Raw genomic sequence first — 18,167 nt, 5'->3', positions numbered from 1 at the left:
GGGCTTCGCCCCCTGGGCCCCCACTAGGGCTTCAAGGCGGCCCCCAGACCCCCTGCCTACTTTTGGCGCCCCTCTAACCTCAATTCCCGGATCCGCGCCTGAATGCTTCGCTAAATTTTCGTGAAATTTGCATAAGGTAACTCTAGATGTACTCAAATGATCTCTCTTTGAACAACGTGCATGTAAGTGCAAAAGCTCCGTTAAAAAAAAAATACTGATCAATTTTGTCAGACAACTACTGTTGAGGAATTTCATTTTTTGCAAATTGTAGATTGTCAGTAAAGGTAAACCAGATGATTTTAAAAAAAATACATGGAAGGATGCATTTGGTCACTAATGATATATTTTCAATAATAAATAAGATCTTAAAACTACTCAAAATAATATGAAAGTATGAAAGTTTACATTCATTGTACATGTAAATATGTACTGCATCTCTCTCTCTCTCTCTCTCTCTCTCTCTCTCTCTCTCTCTCTCTCTCTCTGATTTTGATCTTCACTGGACCATTCAAGAATAATTTACTAGCAAGACATTATTTAATATAAAGAAAATCAAATAAAGGTTCTAAAACCAGTATCGAATGTGTTAATTACCAGTCAAACTGCCATCATTATCAGTCATCCCAGTACTTACTGCACAATCAATTAAACCAGACTGGTCACATGACGCTTCGACACTGTTCGAAAATTTTGTATCATTCAGTGAATCACATAGTGACATTTCATCGTTATACATATCCTCATCTAAATAATCGAATTCCTCGTTAGAAGGACCGAAGCGTTTGTAAGCTATTTCTGAAAGCGTCGGACGAAGTGAAAATGGAGAAATCCGGCCATCCAAACTAAACATTGATTGTACTCGATCAAAGGAGTCGATAGACGAAACACTCTGACTCCGAACAGGTTTCACGGACTTTGTTTTATACTTTTTGTATAGTTTTACTCCACATACTGAAGAAAGAATCAACACAAAGATACCGCATACCCCCGCAACTGCAGAAATGGCACCAATGCTCACCAAATCCGATGGGAAGTCTAAATGGAGAAAATGTTGCATTATAAGTCGAGTGTGTATTTGCATTTTAGCCTTTTGTAAAAATTGTGCCAATACTCTATATGGCATAGGGGTTTTACATTTGTTTCGAACATTTTACAAAATTAATTTGATTTGATATATTGAATTTTTTTTCAAAGAATAAAATGATAAAAGACAACTGTAAATATGTATAGAGAGAGAGAGAGAGTTATCGAACTATCTATCAACAAATTGACTAGTCTTAAAAATGAAATATACCGTTTTTTTGCCCTTGCCCTGAAAAATAAACAACACAAAATAATTTGATTTTTATCATTTCAGCTTAATTAACAGTAACAGCTAAAGGCACAAAAGGTGAAATTTATAAATATTATGCTTAATAGGGACAATCATTTGACCATATGCATCGCTACATTTTCTGGGTATGTGTAAATATAAACGAGATGCTGCTTCAAGAATTAAAAATTTATTACTCCCAATCTACTGTTGGACTTCAAGTATATGGTCATTTTTTAATTCAAGACTTGGCATTGCTTGAATAAGAACTACATGTATGAAAGGACAGAATTAGTCACTGCAGTATTCAAACATAGTAGGGTGAGTGTGTGTGTGTGTGTAAGGCAGTGGAACATCACACAATTTGGACATTGGTCTTTAAATCACTTCATATGAAATTTATCTGGAAAATACAGGTTGCATGCAGCAACTGAAGCATAATGATTAATAAGATCACTTGATTCAGAAATACACAAGTTAAGTCAATGAGGAGTTAAGCAAACATACTATTATAGTAAGAAGTGAATGCAGCATCCGAAGCAAAGTATCAATCATTAATGATGTCGTCGATTCAAGGTTGGTCAAAGACATTTAGCATTTTCCTTCAGGAAAAAATTCTAACAGCTTTCATTTGACTATTTATTTGAAATCACAAAAATTAACCAAAATCAATAGCATCAAAACGTTTCAACACTTTATACATGTACAACCATTCCCCCACGATAAACTTTTTGACGTAATAGACAACTGCTTCTTCAATAAAAATGGAAATCGTAAACCTTAAATGTCATTGGTTATCTGCAACATTATTTTGTTAAAAACATTCCGATTCTACATAAGTACTCCCAGGTTGAAATAAGCTTGAGTTTCTCATTGTCAATATCTATGTATAGTTTTCGGAGACCATGTCTTCCAACAAATCCCATGAGTACTGATAAATTACACCCCGTTATTAGCAGAAAAGTTTTTGTATTCATATGAAACAGAATTTATTTAAAAATTTCTACATGAAAAGAAGTCTCTTGATGTGGCCTTCAATTCGACATTTAGATACATCGCCTACAATTAACAATATTCATTTTCATTCCTATGTTGATTCTAAATATCCCTTTGAACTAGAAAAAAAGAAACCACAGAGTCCGACACATCTGTTTCATATTTGAATATTTTACTAGAGAAAGACATTGGTGGCGAACAAACAACTAAAGTTTTTGATAAACGTGATGAATTCAACTTTTCTATCGTGAACTTCCCTTATTTATATAGCAATATAACATATGGAGTTTATGTCTCAAAGTTGATTCGATACGCAAGAGCATATTCTACGTAAGAACAATTTCTAAAAGGGGGAAAGCTTTTGTCAAATAAGTAAATGATGCAAAGATATCAACAATTTCGTTAAAGTCAGTATTTCGCAAATTCTGTGGTCGGTCGGTACAATGACCTTGTTTGTGAATACAAACTGCCGTTAAGTCGAATGTTGACTGACGTTTCTCATAAAAATTGTGTGGCCATTGTTTCACATTGAATTGTCTACGGATTTTTCAGCCAACCCGATCATAATATAAGCACATGGCGGTTGTGACCGGTGTCGCATAATATTTGGTCCGCCTCGTTTAAAGGTCCGGGGGGACCTAATACGATAACATATAAGGTCCGGCCTGCCTCTATAATAAAAGGTCCGCCTTCGGTTTAATATGCAGATTTTTCTCCTTTATTGATTCAGAATTAATTTGATTTATTAATCTTTTTAAATTATTTAAGGTATAGTTGATATAAAAGTGTCCCTCTTAGCAAAATGGAGTTCCAGGGACGTACATGTATGTACATATTGTATACATACTAAAAGGATCAAGTCTTGCGATATCTCGCTAGTTACTGGATTTCGTTAGCCAATTTTAATTAATTATATTAAATTATTTTCTAATACTATGATATATCTCGGTACAAAACCTCAAATTATCTATCAAAAATTATTCAAAATTTGATGTTAGCACTGATTAACTGTTAGCTCCTTATCGTAGTACATACCATGCATACCTCACAGATAGTGCACAAAACAAAAAATATAAAGATGCAAAGATCTGTTGATCGAGTTACCTTATGGGAAAATCATGTACGACATGTGTCTTTTATAGTTTAAGTGATATCAATATTATCATTGCAAAATAAAAAAAAAATACATATATATAATACGCATACCTTCACTGGCACATTGTTCAGTATATGGTGTTCGTAAGTCCAACAATGATCATTTCATTACTGTAACAGTCTCTTTCCTAACAACGTTCGACTTCCACTTCCCAAAAAGAATTTTCATATCTTTCGAAAGATATTTCATTGTATCATTAATAATAATTATGCGTAATTCTTACAATTCATATTGTACCTAACTATAAAATAATTGGAGGGTCACTGTGACAGGGACTTGTGTTACGGTGTACTAGCCTATCCCGTTGTTGTTAAAACAACATGTCTGTGCTTTGGGGGGTAGGCCTATTGTCTCACCTGACGAAACTTGAAGTCGCATATCCCCCGTGTTTTTATAACCATCGTTTCTTATCCAGTTAAAGACTAATGATTATTTCATTCTACTTGATATTACCCCGGGGTTAACACTGGTTAAGGAAGATGTGCGTTAATTGGCAAAATCAAAGTCAATCGAGTTGAACATTTTAAGCAATAACCCCCCCCCCCCCCAATGGAAAAGATTTTAAATGGTGGTGTTGTACATTTGGTGGGTGGGGTATAGCAAAATTATGCTAATACATGTCAAATAGTTTAAAAAGTACTGATGTTGTATACTTTCCTCCCGCATTAATATTTTTTCCCGGAAAAACGAGCTTGGGTTTAAAGACCCCTCCCCCTTTTGGAAAAGGAGCCTAGCATAGGATTTTATTTCCGGAATTTTTTTTTAAATATTGTTTATTTCATTCCCTACATTTTTGTAGTTTTCATTTCTGACGTTTTAAAATTTTCATCTCTGACATTTATCATCATAAAGTACTTTTCCGGCAATGAAAACAAAATTGAAATTTCCCTTATAAAAAAAATTAAAGAATAAATCAAGAATAATTCATTGATTTCCAAATAATAAGTTCTGCTTATATTTAAAAGAATCTTATGATGATTTTATCCTCGGACACATGTAAGTGTAAGTTGTGAATTTTTGTTCATCTTTTCAAATCAAGATAATCAGACTGAATTTGAGATCAGAAAGGTTAAGACAGAATTTATGACATACAGAAACTATGTTTGAGGGAATAAAGTAATCAAAGTTGAGGGGATTCTGTTTTTCGGTGCTTTCAAACACATATAATTCAGTGGGCATTAAAATTTGGTGATCAAAAATTGATTGTTTTATTATTGAAATTATTGCATTTTATTACTAAACTTTGTATTTTTACTAGACTTACTGTTGATTGTATTCTAAAATGAAAACAAAAAATGTCGGAAATGCAATGCAAAATTTCGGAAATGACATGCAGCGAGCTTGGAAGAAACAACCCCGGCTTTATTATCTACCATAGGAAATACTCAGTACGCTTCAGTACAGAATTTTCTCCTTTTCCAACTTCTTACTAGGGAGAATCTTATCCACCCATACTATTTAAAGAGGGGTTTTACAGATCGAGCAACTTGACATGTATTTCCCCTAAAATAAAATGGAAAGTGTCTGTTGAGATCGTGACTGATATAAAAATTCATAAAACACCACCAAGTCGTGTTCTTTTGTTAATATTTTTTATATTTATTTTGATTTTGGTTTAAATTAGATTTACTTTTAGCGGCTATTTCTTTTTTATTTATGTGTGTGTGATGGGGGTTATAGTTCTCTTGTTGCACGTCATCAACATTACTAATTAAATAATAATATATATCCTTGGTCCCTTCAGACAGATGTTTACGTCATCAACATTACTAATTAAATAATAATATATATCCTTGGTCCCTTCAGACAGATGTTTATGGTTGCATATAGATATACAATACAGTAGACACATCTCCTGCAAACGCACATAGAGTGGATAATTAATTGTCATTAAAGTTTTGTCTTTTTGTCAGCATATTAAATGAAAAAAGTACACTACTACATGTAGTATATATGCAATTCTTATATATGCACAATTAGGCCATTCCAAGAGTTTTCTAAGTTAATTTAGCGTCCATCCTAAAATTAAAAACCTAATTATCTTTTTACCCTGGAAAAAGACACGAACCAACAAAGAAAAAAAAACAAACAATAGGAACTTACAGCATTTCCATAATTTTTGCTTTGTAAGTGAGATATACATGTATGTGGGGAAAAAAGGGACCTTTTATTATACTGCTTTTTAAGGTCCGCCCTGCCATTTTACCGAGTTTTTTTTCCGCTACGATAACTTTTAATAAACTCTGTTCCAAATATTCGCCTTATAATAGTAAGATATCTGAAATACAGAGGGCGGACCTTTTATTATACTGCGTTTTAAGGTCCGCCCTGTCTCTTTCTCTAGTTTTTATGCTACGAAAATAAACCCTGTTCAAAATGTTTGCTTTCTAACAGTAAGACATCAGAATTATAGAGGGCGAACTTTTAAATATACTGCGTTTTAAGGTCCGCCCTGCCTCTTTCTCTAGTTTTTATGCTACGAAAATAAACCCTGTTCAAAATTTTCACCTTGTAATAGTAAGAAATCTAAAATATAGAGGGCGGACCTTTTATTATAATGCGTTTTAAGGTCCGCCCATTCTCTTTCTCTAGTTTGTATGCTGCGAAAATAAACCCTGTTCAAAATTTTCGCCTTGTAATAGTACGATATCAGAAATGCAGAGGGCGGACCTTTTATTATACTGCGTTATAAGGTCCGCCCTGCCATTTTGACTAGTTTTTATTTTACGGAAATAAACCCTGTCCAAAATGTTTGCTTTCTAACAGTAAGACATCTGAATAATAGAGGGCGGACCTTTAAATATACTGCGTTTTAAGGTCCGCCCTTCTCTTTCTCTAGTTTGTATGCTACGAAAATAAACCCTGTTCAAAATTTTCGCCTTGTAACAGTACAATATCTGAAAAACAGAGGGCGGACCTTTTATTATACTGCGTTTTAAGGTTCGTCCTGCCTTTTTCTCTAGTTTTTATGCTACGAAAATAAACCCTGTTCAAAATTTTCGCCTTGTAATAGTAAGATATCTGAAAAACAGAGGGCGGACCTTTTATTATAATGCGTTTTAAGGTCCGCCCTGTCTTTTTCTCTGGATTGTATGCTACGAAAATAAACCCTGTTCAAAATTTTCGCCTTGTAATAGTACGATATCTGAAAAACAGAGGGCGGACCTTTTATTATACTGCGTTTTAAGGTCCGCCCTGCTTCTTTCTCTAATTTTTATGCTACGAAAATAAATCCTGTTCAAAATTTTCGCCTTGTAATAGTAAGATATCTGAAATATAGAGGGCGGACCTTTTTATTATAATGCGTTTTAAGGTGCGCCCTGTCTCTTTCTCTAGTTTGTATGCTACGAAAATAAACCCTGTTCAAAATTTTCACCTTGTAATAGTAAGATATCTAAAATATAGAGGGCGGACCTTTTATTATAATGCGTTTTAAGATCCGCCCATTCTCTTTCTCTAGTTTGTATGCTGCGAAAATAAACCCTGTTCAAAATGTTTGCCTTGTAATAGTACGATATCAGAAAAGCAGAGGGCGGACCTTTTATTATACTGCGTTTTAAGGTCCGCCCTGCCATTTTGACCAGTTTTTATTTTACGGAAATAAACCCTGTCCAAAATGTTTGCTTTCTAACAGTAAGACATCTGAATTATAGAGGGCGGACCTTTAAATATACTGCGTTTTAAGGTCCGCCCTGTCTCTTTCTCTAGTTTTTATGCTACGAAAATAAACCCTGTTCAAAATTTTCACCTTTTAATAGTAAGATATCTGAAATATAGAGGGCGGACCTTTTATTATAATGCGTTTTAAGGTCCGCCCTGCTTCTTTCTCTAGTTTTTATGCTACGAAAATAAACCCTGTTCAAAATTTTCGCCTTGTAATAGTAAGATATCTGAGATATAGAGGGCAGATCTTTTATTATAATGCGTTTTAAGGTCCGCCCTGTCTCTTTCTCTAGTTTGTATGCTACGAAAATAAACCCTGTTCAAAATTTTCGCCTTGTAATAGTACGATATCTGAAAAACAGAGGGCGGACCTTTTATTATACTGCGTTTTAAGGTCCGCCCTGCCATTTTGACTAGTTTTTATTTTACGAAAATAAACCCTGTCCAAAATGTTTGCTTTCTAATGGTAAAATATCTGAAAAACAGAGGGCGGACCTTTTATTTTACTGCGTTTTAAGGTCCGCCCTGCCTCTTTCTCTAGTTTTTATGCTACGAAAAAAAAAACCTGTTCAAAGTTTTCGCTTTGTAATAGTACGATATCTGAAATACAGAAGGCGGAGCTTTTATTTACTGCGTTTTAAGGTCCACCCTGCCCTTTCTCTATTTTTCATGCTACAGAAAAGAACCCTGTCTATAATTTTCTCTTTGTAATAGATAGATCAAAAGGGGGGATTAAGGTTTTACATAGGAATATCTAGGAAAAAGTCTTCAAAAATCTTCTTCTTAAGAACAACAATGTCATGATTAGTCATATTAATATGGAAGCATCATCAGTTAGTGTAGATGTACGTTTGTTCAAATCATGACCCCCTGGGTAGGGTTGGGTCACAATGGGGGATCAAAGTTTTACATAGGATATATATATATCGAAAAATCTTCTCCACAAGAACAGCAAAGCCATCTTTAGTCAGATTGATATGGAAACATCCTCAGGTATTGTAGATTCAAATTTGTTTAAACCATGATAACCGGTCATATAAAATTAATTTTCCGCCGGAATATGGCTGAAATATAGCCGACTCGGCGTTAAACCCTAATCAATCAATCAATCAAACCATGACCCCTAGGGGTAGGATGGGCCACAATGCACACTATCAGGGTTAAGCATGTGAATGTATAGGGAAAAAAATCTAAAACCTTTTTTTCAGGAACAACAAAGCCATGTTTAGTCACATTGATATAGAAGTATCTTGAGGTAGTGTAAATTCAAGTTTGTTTAAATCATGACCCCGAGGGGTAGGGTGGGGCTAGCGCTATATCTATAAAAATCATGACACCTGGGGTAGGGTGGAGTCACAATAGGGATTAATGTTTTACATTGGAAGATATGTTAGAATAAATTTGCTGATGAAAAACAGCAGGACCTTATTGACTCAGGTGAGCGTTGTGGCCCATGGGCCTCTTATTTTATATCAAGGTCTTGGAAAATCGTAGGACGATTCTTTTATAAAAGGCAGTGACGAATCTGAATGTATAATGGTATAGTACAATGTATATTTATCTAGAATATATTCACCATATACGATCAAAAGATATGTTCAGATTTATTATCCATGTATATCACAAAAATGTTATGTTAGAATGATCATTAGTTGTACTGTATCCGTATCTATAGACTTTATATATAGATTCATATAGCATGAAAAAGAGGGAGTATTTGTTTCTGTATTCATACAATGAATTGGGAAAATAATCACCTTAAAAATAAGAAAGGGGTTCATCAACACTACGTACATAATGTATGTGGTAAATGCCCTGTGTGACAAGTAAAAAGAAATCTGTAATACACCAGATGGTGCTTATTTTCTACGTACTTGATACGCAAGGAGCAGATGGAAATTATTGCCACCCCTCCTCCTCTTCCTCACCTGAGATGCAATGTATTACCGGAAATTTCTCCAGCCAATATCCGAAATTATTCATATAACATGCGCGGATCGGGGGGGGGGGGGGGGGGAGTCGGGAGGACCCCCATCTGGAATTTGCAGAGTTATTAAAAGTATATACTGAAGTAAAAAAAAAAAAAGACTTTGGACCCCCTTAGAAAACGTGGATCCTACCATCACCACCACGATATAGGTGTTTTTCACGTTTTCGGAAATGGAATTGGATTTTACGGGTTTTTTTCTTCCTTGTCAAGAAATTTTTGAGTTAGAAATTTTTTTGACTGGCATGGACCCCCACTCCTGGAAAAATTCTTGATCCGCGCCTGTATAATCATTATTCAAAATTGTTAGGTAATATCCGAAACAAGATATGTGCAATGTATAGCATTTATGAAAATCGAACTTCAAAATTCTGTCATGACTGCATGAGACCGATTGTATTATTTCCTCCATGGTTACCACGGAGAATGACTGAGGACTTCGAAAAAGATAATTTAAGTACATTGGCAAAGTTCCTAGCTTTCGTAAAGAATTTTTCAAAAACTCTTGAGCAGGTGTAGTGGTACTAAACAATTATACACTATTGGTTTTCACCGCGTAGAAAATTCTACACGGGAGATCACTCTCAATCAAGCTCCAGACAGCTCAGTATTACTCCATATCATTATTCGCAGGGAAAGTAGTTCCCGGAGAGTATGACTCTCAGTCATACTCCATACAGTGTCAATTCTCCGGGGCTACTTGGTATGGAGTTGTAGCGTAACGTAATACTGAGCTGTCTGCAGCTTGGACTCTCATGATGGAAAATCCCATGAATTACCTTTTTTTCTCCGGATAACCGTAAGTTGCCACTTTCCATAAATGAATAAAATAAATAATCATAAATAATCAGCGTTTTATAAAAGAAATATATTTTTGATTTAAAACTAGACTGAAACGCTTCTAGTCGACATCACGAAAATGTACATATCATGTAGCTTGAAATGGGAAATGTGACGCACGCTTGACTACGTCCCCAGAAACAGTCAGTCAGTATATTTCTGGGTGCATTTGGGGGGGGGGGGTTATTCCACAAATTAATGTAGAAAATAGAAATTCTTTGATACGCAAAAAAAAGGAAGAGGATCAACTGATGTTCCCTCCCCCTTCCCCCGTTCATACAGACGTGAGATACATAAATGACTTGTATATAGAACTGGACATTCAACTTTGCCCAAAATGCTTCATGTCAGTAATAAAAGAAAATATTTTACAATAATGATTTCAAATTTTAATCGGTCATGCAATACAGCCTGCTAGATTATCCCACAGTCTGTCTATTATACATGTAGTCACAGTAAAATGTGTAATTTCTTTTTCTTTCTTTTTCTTTTGGCAAAAAAAAAAAAAATAATACAAAAATGAAACATTATTTCATATGTAGTTCATTATGACGAGGAAGAGTGATATTTTTATAAGAAAGAATTGAATCCAAACCATGATTATACTTTAAATCTGATGTATATGTCTTCAACATTGAGTTACCTGTTTTAAGCTTTAACATTACATGTATTTTGTTTCTGCAGTAAATATAGATCGAATACAACATTAGGCTATATATTACCCTATCCACAAATAAAGGGCAAAATATTGTAAACTGAAAACAAGTTAATTGTTAAAACTAAAGGGAAGCATATACATACTTTTATTTTTTATTGGTCTTAGTATTAAACTCTACACTTGGAATAAGAAATTTCTTTAAATATTGTAATAAAAATAGACTATATATAATTATATATATATCACAATTTTGATGTGTACGCATGAATATCATAACAGTATTATAATTTGTTCTTCAGCATAATTTATTAAAATAGAGAATTCATATCTATTGGTTTAAAGCAAACACATGACCATTACATTGTCATTGCTATCTGCCGCGGGCTCTACCTGCGGGTACCTGTCAGGTATACTTCACACCCCCATTGTTTTATTGCCTATACACACCGGCAGATTTCACACCTTTAATCGTCCTAATTTACATAAAGCAAATGCTGGGGAAAAACAAACACAAATCCAATAAATGCGACATTTTTTTTAAATCATTGCCCTAAACAGTATTGCTAAAAGCACACTAAACATGGAGTAGCAATTCCTGCCCTAAGAGATACATTGTACAAAAAAATAAACACAACAGCAAGGGTTAATCCTTAATCTTTCTCCATATGATGTAAACAAACTCTCCTTAATTTTATGTGTTTAAGTCAAGATTAAAACATTTTTGCACCACCCGGACCTTTAAACTAAGGCGGACCTTTTCTTATACGGGCCGGACCTTTTCTTATAAAAGGCGGACCTTATATGTTATCGTATTAGGTCCCCCCGGACCTTTAAACGAGGCGGACCAAATATTATGCGACACCGTCGACAGTCCTCCATGGCTCCTCTGATTTGCGGGGTCCGTGTTGACTTTTCTCACTATTTGTATTGTTTAAATGGACTTTTGTGCTTACTCCTCCATGGCTCCTCTGATTTGCGGGGTCCGTGTTGACTTTTCTCACTATTTGTATTGTTTAAATGGACTTTTGTGCTTACTCCTCCATGGCTCCTCTGATTTGCGGGGTCCGTGTTGACTTTTCTCACTATTTGTATTGTTTAAATGGACTTTTGTGCTTACTCCTCCATGGCTCCTCTGATTTGCGGGGTCCGTGTTGACTTTTCTCACTATTTGTATTGTTTAAATGGACTTTTGTGCTTACTCCTCCATGGTTCCTCTGATTTGCGGGGTCCGTGTTGACTTTTCTCACTATCTGTATTGTTTAAATGGACTTTTGTGCACGGTCATGATCACTGTTTCTTATCTTCACTTTCATTTCATAAATACAGTCCAAACGCAGCATCCAATGCATGTTTTATCATATTTCAGTATGTTTATTTTAATGCATCCCGACTATCCTTTTTGCATATTATTCAAAAATATTTGAACAACAATGGGGAGAATAAGTTCTTGATAAAGGAAGGACTTTCAAGACTTTTCCAGAAAATATAGGACACATTCAACCATCCGAGACATGACCGGAAGTAAGTTGTCTTTGCAATACTTGTCATAACAGGATTTATAGTTACTTGGGAATAAACAGATCTACTCCAATACTTTTTCCTTATTACTGATCAAAGAAATATAGGATGCATGCAGCATCTGATCCAAGATCGATAGTATGCATCTTAAGATGAAACAGGTAAGCACGACTGCAGGACTGCTAATTACGTGAGAATGGACCTGTATGTATCTTTGCATACAACAAATATGCAAGTTTAGTCTTAGGAGGATTTATATTTACTTTTGAATCTATATCTAATTAAAATTATTTAGATGTTACAAATCCGCTACCGATTCTCAAACTTTGAGAAGCGGTAGTGGATTCGGAACATCTAATTTTAATTAGATTGGTTAGGAATCGATTTACTACAAATACATTTTTTTCTTTTTATTCTTGCAAATTTCTTTTTAGAATGTATCCAATATACCGAAAGTTAGCAGAAAAATATGGCGTGAAATAAAATTTATATTTGTGCATTGTACACGGCAGTATCTTATTTTCTCGACATTTGAATAACCCCCAGGACTGTTCACAACGTCAGTAAATAATTAACTAGATGTGCTATAAGGAGTATGGAAAGGAAAACGGGGGGGGGGGGTAAAATTATACAACTCATATTAAACCCAAACGTACATGTATCTATTAAATCTAAATACTTACTATTACAATAATCTGAAATTTTAAGACTCGTATCAACAGTCTAGTACCCAACCCGGAAGAAAAACAAGCTAGGGCTGTCCTTCTGGGGTTTAAAATCTTGTAAGGAACGAGAGTTTGAGAAAAAAAAAATGACTGACTAAATTCAAATAAAAGTTCAGAATATATTGTCATGGGATATAATGCATTGTTTCCCTGTGTTAAAACATCTGTGTTCATTAATGGTCCATTTTCATATATTAATATAGAGCGTTACCTTGACTAGAGAGATGAAGCTTGAGGTACGCTCCTGGCCTCAGCACTTGATGTGGTGATTGAGAATTTTCGTCCAAACATGCCTGTGGATATTGTGTCACGTGAATGAGACGTGAATCACTTTTGTCCTGTTGCATTACCTTAATACACAAAACAAGTGTTTAGAATAACATGTACTGCATCATTTTTTGAATGAATTGTAATAATCCTTTTTTTTTTATTCATCTTACCATATTTTACTAAAATTTCATGTACCATTGTGTCCCAGTAATAAAAAAAAGATTAGGCAGAATGCAAGTTTTTTATCCTATAGTATGCCTGGACCAAACACACTAACTTTCATGCATTATTTAATTGTAATATGTGTGAGTACACTAGTGTATGCGTGAATTATTTTGATGTTGTTATTTTCTTTATTTATTGTTTTTTCCTTTTAGTTTTTACGGAATGATTCTCAACTGTTTCTGTTGAGGGAGAAACAAAAACTCACATAGCATGTAAATCTAAATCTATTTATTTCGTCCGGAGTAACTCTGTCATTGTTGTAAACAATCAGGTAAGTACTGCCATTATGCGATTCCTGTTGAATGCAAGATAACTCACCAGTCGCTACAAATAAGAAAAATTGGACAAAGTATTCAGAGGCGAATTACTAATATTCTTAATAACGTACATTCTTCTTCCACGATTACCTGAATATCCTTGCTCAATAGCACAGAAGTTGTAGTTAAAATTCATCCTTGACGTATCTGAGCACACATCTAACGAAGTATTTGCATTGCATTGGTTTCCGTTTCCAGGGTCAAATGTATACGTAAAATTTGCTTGAAGAATTAAAGGACACTGTCTGGTACTCTGAGCACCTATAAAAACACAACTGAACAAATAATTTGCTGCGAGAATTATGCGTAACAGCACGAAACTCACTGATATTTATCGTATATAAATGCAAAATTAAAGTTGGTTTACAGTAAAAATAAACCTGAAACAAACCTCAAAGAATGGCCATAATTTGGATTTGGTATGGTGAAATTTTGATTATAGATCTTTATATAATTTAAGTATCTCTTCAGATTGCATCTTGCCAGCAGATGTTGGGGATCCATCAGGAAGGACAATTTTAGATAGCGTTTTAATTTGTCGAAATACTTACCAAATTTAAAAAGAACTCTGGACTGCCAAGGATCATACGAAGACTTAAATTGACAATCTCTTGTGATGTTAAAGTCTGATGTGTGCAAACGGAATAGTAGCCTTGCATTTGCTGTATTTGGTAACACGTCTGAAAGAGGGAGGGGGAAATGCAAATGTAAATCTATTTATCACTCAATGTCAGCCCCAAAACTTTTAAAAACAATGACACATTATACTTTTTTTCATTTCTCACATACATAGTAATAATTTAAGATCTTAAAAACGATAATTTTGTAACCCCAATCATAATCGATTGTGTATGTATGTGGGGGGGAGGGGGATGGGTTCAACCAGCTCCCGCCGATCCCATGCCTTCACTGTTAGATTACAAAAAGTAGTTTTGTTAATAAAAACTGATATAAAGTTACCTATCTTATTATGAACTAGACATAAAGAAACACAAGGCTAACCCATAGCTGCGTAATATGTGTATTGTGTAGCTGATATTCGGTGTAGTTCCCAACACAAGCCAAGTCGGAAGGGTGAACCGTAGAAATTAAAGACATCTGACCTGTAAATAAGAACAGAGCCTTGACTGGTTTGGTCTAATATATATATATATATATATATATATATATATATATATATATATATATATATATATATATAAAAATCACAACACCGAAATAAACTCTACCGGTTTCATTTTCAATCTTCAGGAGTTTGACAACATATTGCTTAGTTACACATAAATACAAAATCAATATTCTTACTGTGACGTCAAAAAGCGCTAATGTGAATTTACGCATTAGTAAAGTTAATTATGACGTCATGACATAACGTAAGAAATTTAATACGGGAAATTAAATTTTCCATACAAATAATACAGATATAAATTGCGGGAATATATATATATATATATATATATATATATATATATATATATATATATATATATATATATATATATATATATATATATATATATATATCCTAATAAGTTTTAAAAAAGTAATTTTATTGCAGAATTGAAAAGTATATCGATTATCTTGGTCCAGCGTTAGCTAGCATATTCAACAAAACCGCAGATGAAGTGAAACATACATGTACTTCATTGATTGAGTCACGAAAATTCACACTTCTTAAATTTTCTCTTTCTGAGGTTGTTCCCCCCTCCTCCCCCAACGTAAATTGCTTCCTTGTGGGCCTGCAGAGACAGTCAATGACTACATGAATCCTTTCACTAGGAGAGAGTGTTGAACTGATGCATGCCATTATTGATACAATGAAAACTACATACGTCATTAGGTATCGGTTTTCTTCTTTCATCATGCATTCAAATCTCCGAATCCCAAAATTGACAATACTACTTTTCGAGTCCATTATGTTTCTATGAAATACGACATCTCCAATGTCACTTGCATGCCAGTCTCCTGTGAATTCTTCTGGAAATGTACACGCCGCGTCTGTAAATAAGGAAAATGGGTTATAATACATATACATGTTTATTCAACGCTTAAAAATGTTTATAATGTACATGATTGTACAGGTTGTAGCCCACAGGCTGTGAATTCTCTCTGAATCAGGTCAGTTTTTTTTTTTTTAATTCATTTAAGTATTACATGTCCCCCCCCCCCCCCCACCACCACCACCACCACACACACAATTAATATTACAACAAAAGGACTATGGACAACAACAATCACCAGAGTAACTTTGGCCCTGTTGTTCTTCATATGTTTTAAAAAGATTTTTGACTCCATATTGTGATCCCACCCAGGCACAAAGGGGTCATAACATACACAAACTTATAAATCCATACAAAATGAGAGTGATACAATATCGATTAACCTGACCTATATAATCTATAGAAGAAGATACCTTTCCTAAATGCATGGGTTATGTAAAATCTGATCCCTAACTTTAGCCCAAAACTAACCCCTTGGTCAAAAAATAAAAGAAAATACATAACTTAAGAAAACTTTCCAACCCCGTCCCCAGGGATATAATTTGAACAATTTATTATCTACAATATGTCAGAAAGCTAAGTTTTATCTTTTCTGTCCCTGTGGTTCTCGATCTAGATTTTTGTAATGGCCCTTCTCTATTTTCTTTTTACCTTTTCTAAATTCTTGATGATTTCCCCTTCGAAGGGGGCACGGCCCTTCATCTTAACAATTTAGAATCCCCTTACCACAAGGATACTCTGCGCCAAGTTTGGTTGTAGTTAGCTTCCGTGATTCTTGAGAAGTTGAAAATTTGTAAAGTTTACAGACGAATGAGTGATCAGATAAGTTCACTCGAGCTTACAGTTCAGGTGCTAGAAAGAATTCTTGCTTTCACAAATAAAATTTCACAACTGCAAGAATTTGCTTACTGCATGTGGTTATGGTTATACGTGTATCTAATTTTGAATTGTCTGACAATGTTATCCAGATATACTAGTATATAACTATAATAAATCGATACGGAGAGAGAGAGAGAGACTTACCACAACGCTGTACGCAAACAAAAAACAAATGGATCACAATTATTATCATACTTTTCTTAAAAGTTGTTGATTCAAGCTTCGGATATTCTCACAATACTTTGTCTTGCAAAAGAAGATTTTAAAATCATATCTTAATAGTATATTAAAGTTACCAAGAGTCACAGTTAAGATTAAGCTTTTGAATAGAGGAAATCCAGGTATTTCGCCGTAATCCAAATCCTAGTCCAATATACCAAAGCTTTTCATTAAAAGGTCCAGTCATGTTTCCTTGTATTGCTCGTCTAAAAATACTCTCAACGAAATATAAACTATGATCTAATCTTCGTATATGACATTTAAAGGACTTCATTCAATCTCTCTGTACATGTTTGTTAAGTATTACACATGTAGTAAGAATACTTTTATTTTCTTTCTGTCCAAAGAAATAATACGGGTGAGTGGACTTCAACAGACCTACCAATGACATTTTTGTTCCCCAAAAAGCATGTATATATTAAAAAAGAGAAATTGTTATGTTAGCAAAGATTTCTAACAACGACCAAAATGGTCAATCTAATTTTTAAAATTAGATTGCATAATCCATATACCTGTGTTGATTTTTTCTTTCAGTCTATCGAAAATTATTAACTTAACCTTCCTTCCCCTTGTTATTATGTACCTAGCGAAATACTAAATAAATTCGAATCTCAATCATATCGATTGCTTAAATATACGCGCAATATATGTCGTGATAACAGTATATCAACAACAGTGTCGTTTATGGAAGGAGGGTGTACAAATGTAGTGTGCAATTTTCATCCTCTACAAGTTGGCAGGCTGTTTTGTTAAAGAACTTATCGCATGCTCTTCAATATTCTTAATTTTATGAAAAAAATATAATCTACAACCTTGTTTATTAAAATACTGAATATAATAGACGTTGTTGTAAGCATACATGTATTTTAAGCAATATTGAGAGTTGAAATTCAAATATTTCAATCGGATTTCGGCGAAATATTGCTCTGGCGTCACAGGCAACAATTCAGTGATAGAGAGATAATTATTACCAGCCGCTAGGAGGCGGTCGGTTAGTTTGAAGTAGTCGTGCGTTTCTGCGGAGTTAAAAAAATAAAAGTATTTAACATTCATAAATATTAATAAAGATTTAAATGTTTAACAAAAACGTACAATAATTAATATAAAATTTAAATTGAATGAATAATTGGGTGAATGTTTTATCTGATCGAATCCTGATTGATGAACTCTGATAGTGCGGAGAATAGACAATATTTATTTCCAATCAAGGGCCCCCAGAGAGGCATGAAACATACATTAGTTGACTAAGGCAGTACATTATTAATAAGGAGATAAATTATAACAAAAAATTACATACAAATCAAGTTGTTATGATTTACAATGTCATATTAAATGATAAGAGAGGAAGTTTCCAAGTTGAACTGAGTAAAACATTCATATTTTCACATATAATGATCCAAAA

General features: G+C 34.1%; 1 protein-coding gene across 1 annotated transcript; it reads right to left on the bottom strand.

Annotated features, from left to right (window-relative positions):
- Positions 1–340: 340 nt before the first annotated feature.
- Positions 341–15,660, bottom strand: LOC133192910 (uncharacterized). The gene is made up of 8 exons (XM_061328916.1): positions 15,500–15,660; positions 14,670–14,770; positions 14,219–14,347; positions 13,758–13,928; positions 13,556–13,674; positions 13,067–13,205; positions 1,295–1,357; positions 341–1,035 (listed from the first exon to the last, which is right to left on the bottom strand). Exons 1-8 carry the CDS (start codon positions 15,580–15,582, stop codon positions 587–589), a joined length of 1,254 nt encoding a protein of 417 aa, XP_061184900.1. The 5' UTR covers positions 15,583–15,660; the 3' UTR covers positions 341–586.
- Between the last annotated feature and the right edge of the window lie 2,507 nt (positions 15,661–18,167).

This window comes from Saccostrea echinata, unplaced genomic scaffold (assembly GCF_033153115.1).
Source record: "Saccostrea echinata isolate AGI-Se365-2 ecotype Australia unplaced genomic scaffold, CSIRO_AGI_Sech_v1 ptg000025l, whole genome shotgun sequence".
Classification (NCBI taxonomy): Eukaryota; Metazoa; Mollusca; class Bivalvia; order Ostreida; family Ostreidae; genus Saccostrea; species Saccostrea echinata.
The sequence above is the reverse complement of the archived record's forward strand: the minus strand, read 5'-3'. Positions and strand labels throughout refer to the sequence as shown.

What these genes read in the sequence shown, in the direction of transcription:
- LOC133192910 (XM_061328916.1), bottom strand. Translation starts at nt 15,582, where the DNA reads ATGGACTCGAAAAGTAGTATTGTCAATTTTGGGATTCGGAGATTTGAA. An exon ending in GAAAACCGATACCTAATGAC is followed by an intron (nt 14,771 to 15,499) that starts GTATGTAGTTTT and finishes TCTTATTTACAG; the next exon opens with GTCAGATGTCTTTAATTTCT. An exon ending in GATTTAGATTTACATGCTAT is followed by an intron (nt 13,206 to 13,555) that starts GTGAGTTTTTGT and finishes TTGTGTATTAAG; the next exon opens with GTAATGCAACAGGACAAAAG.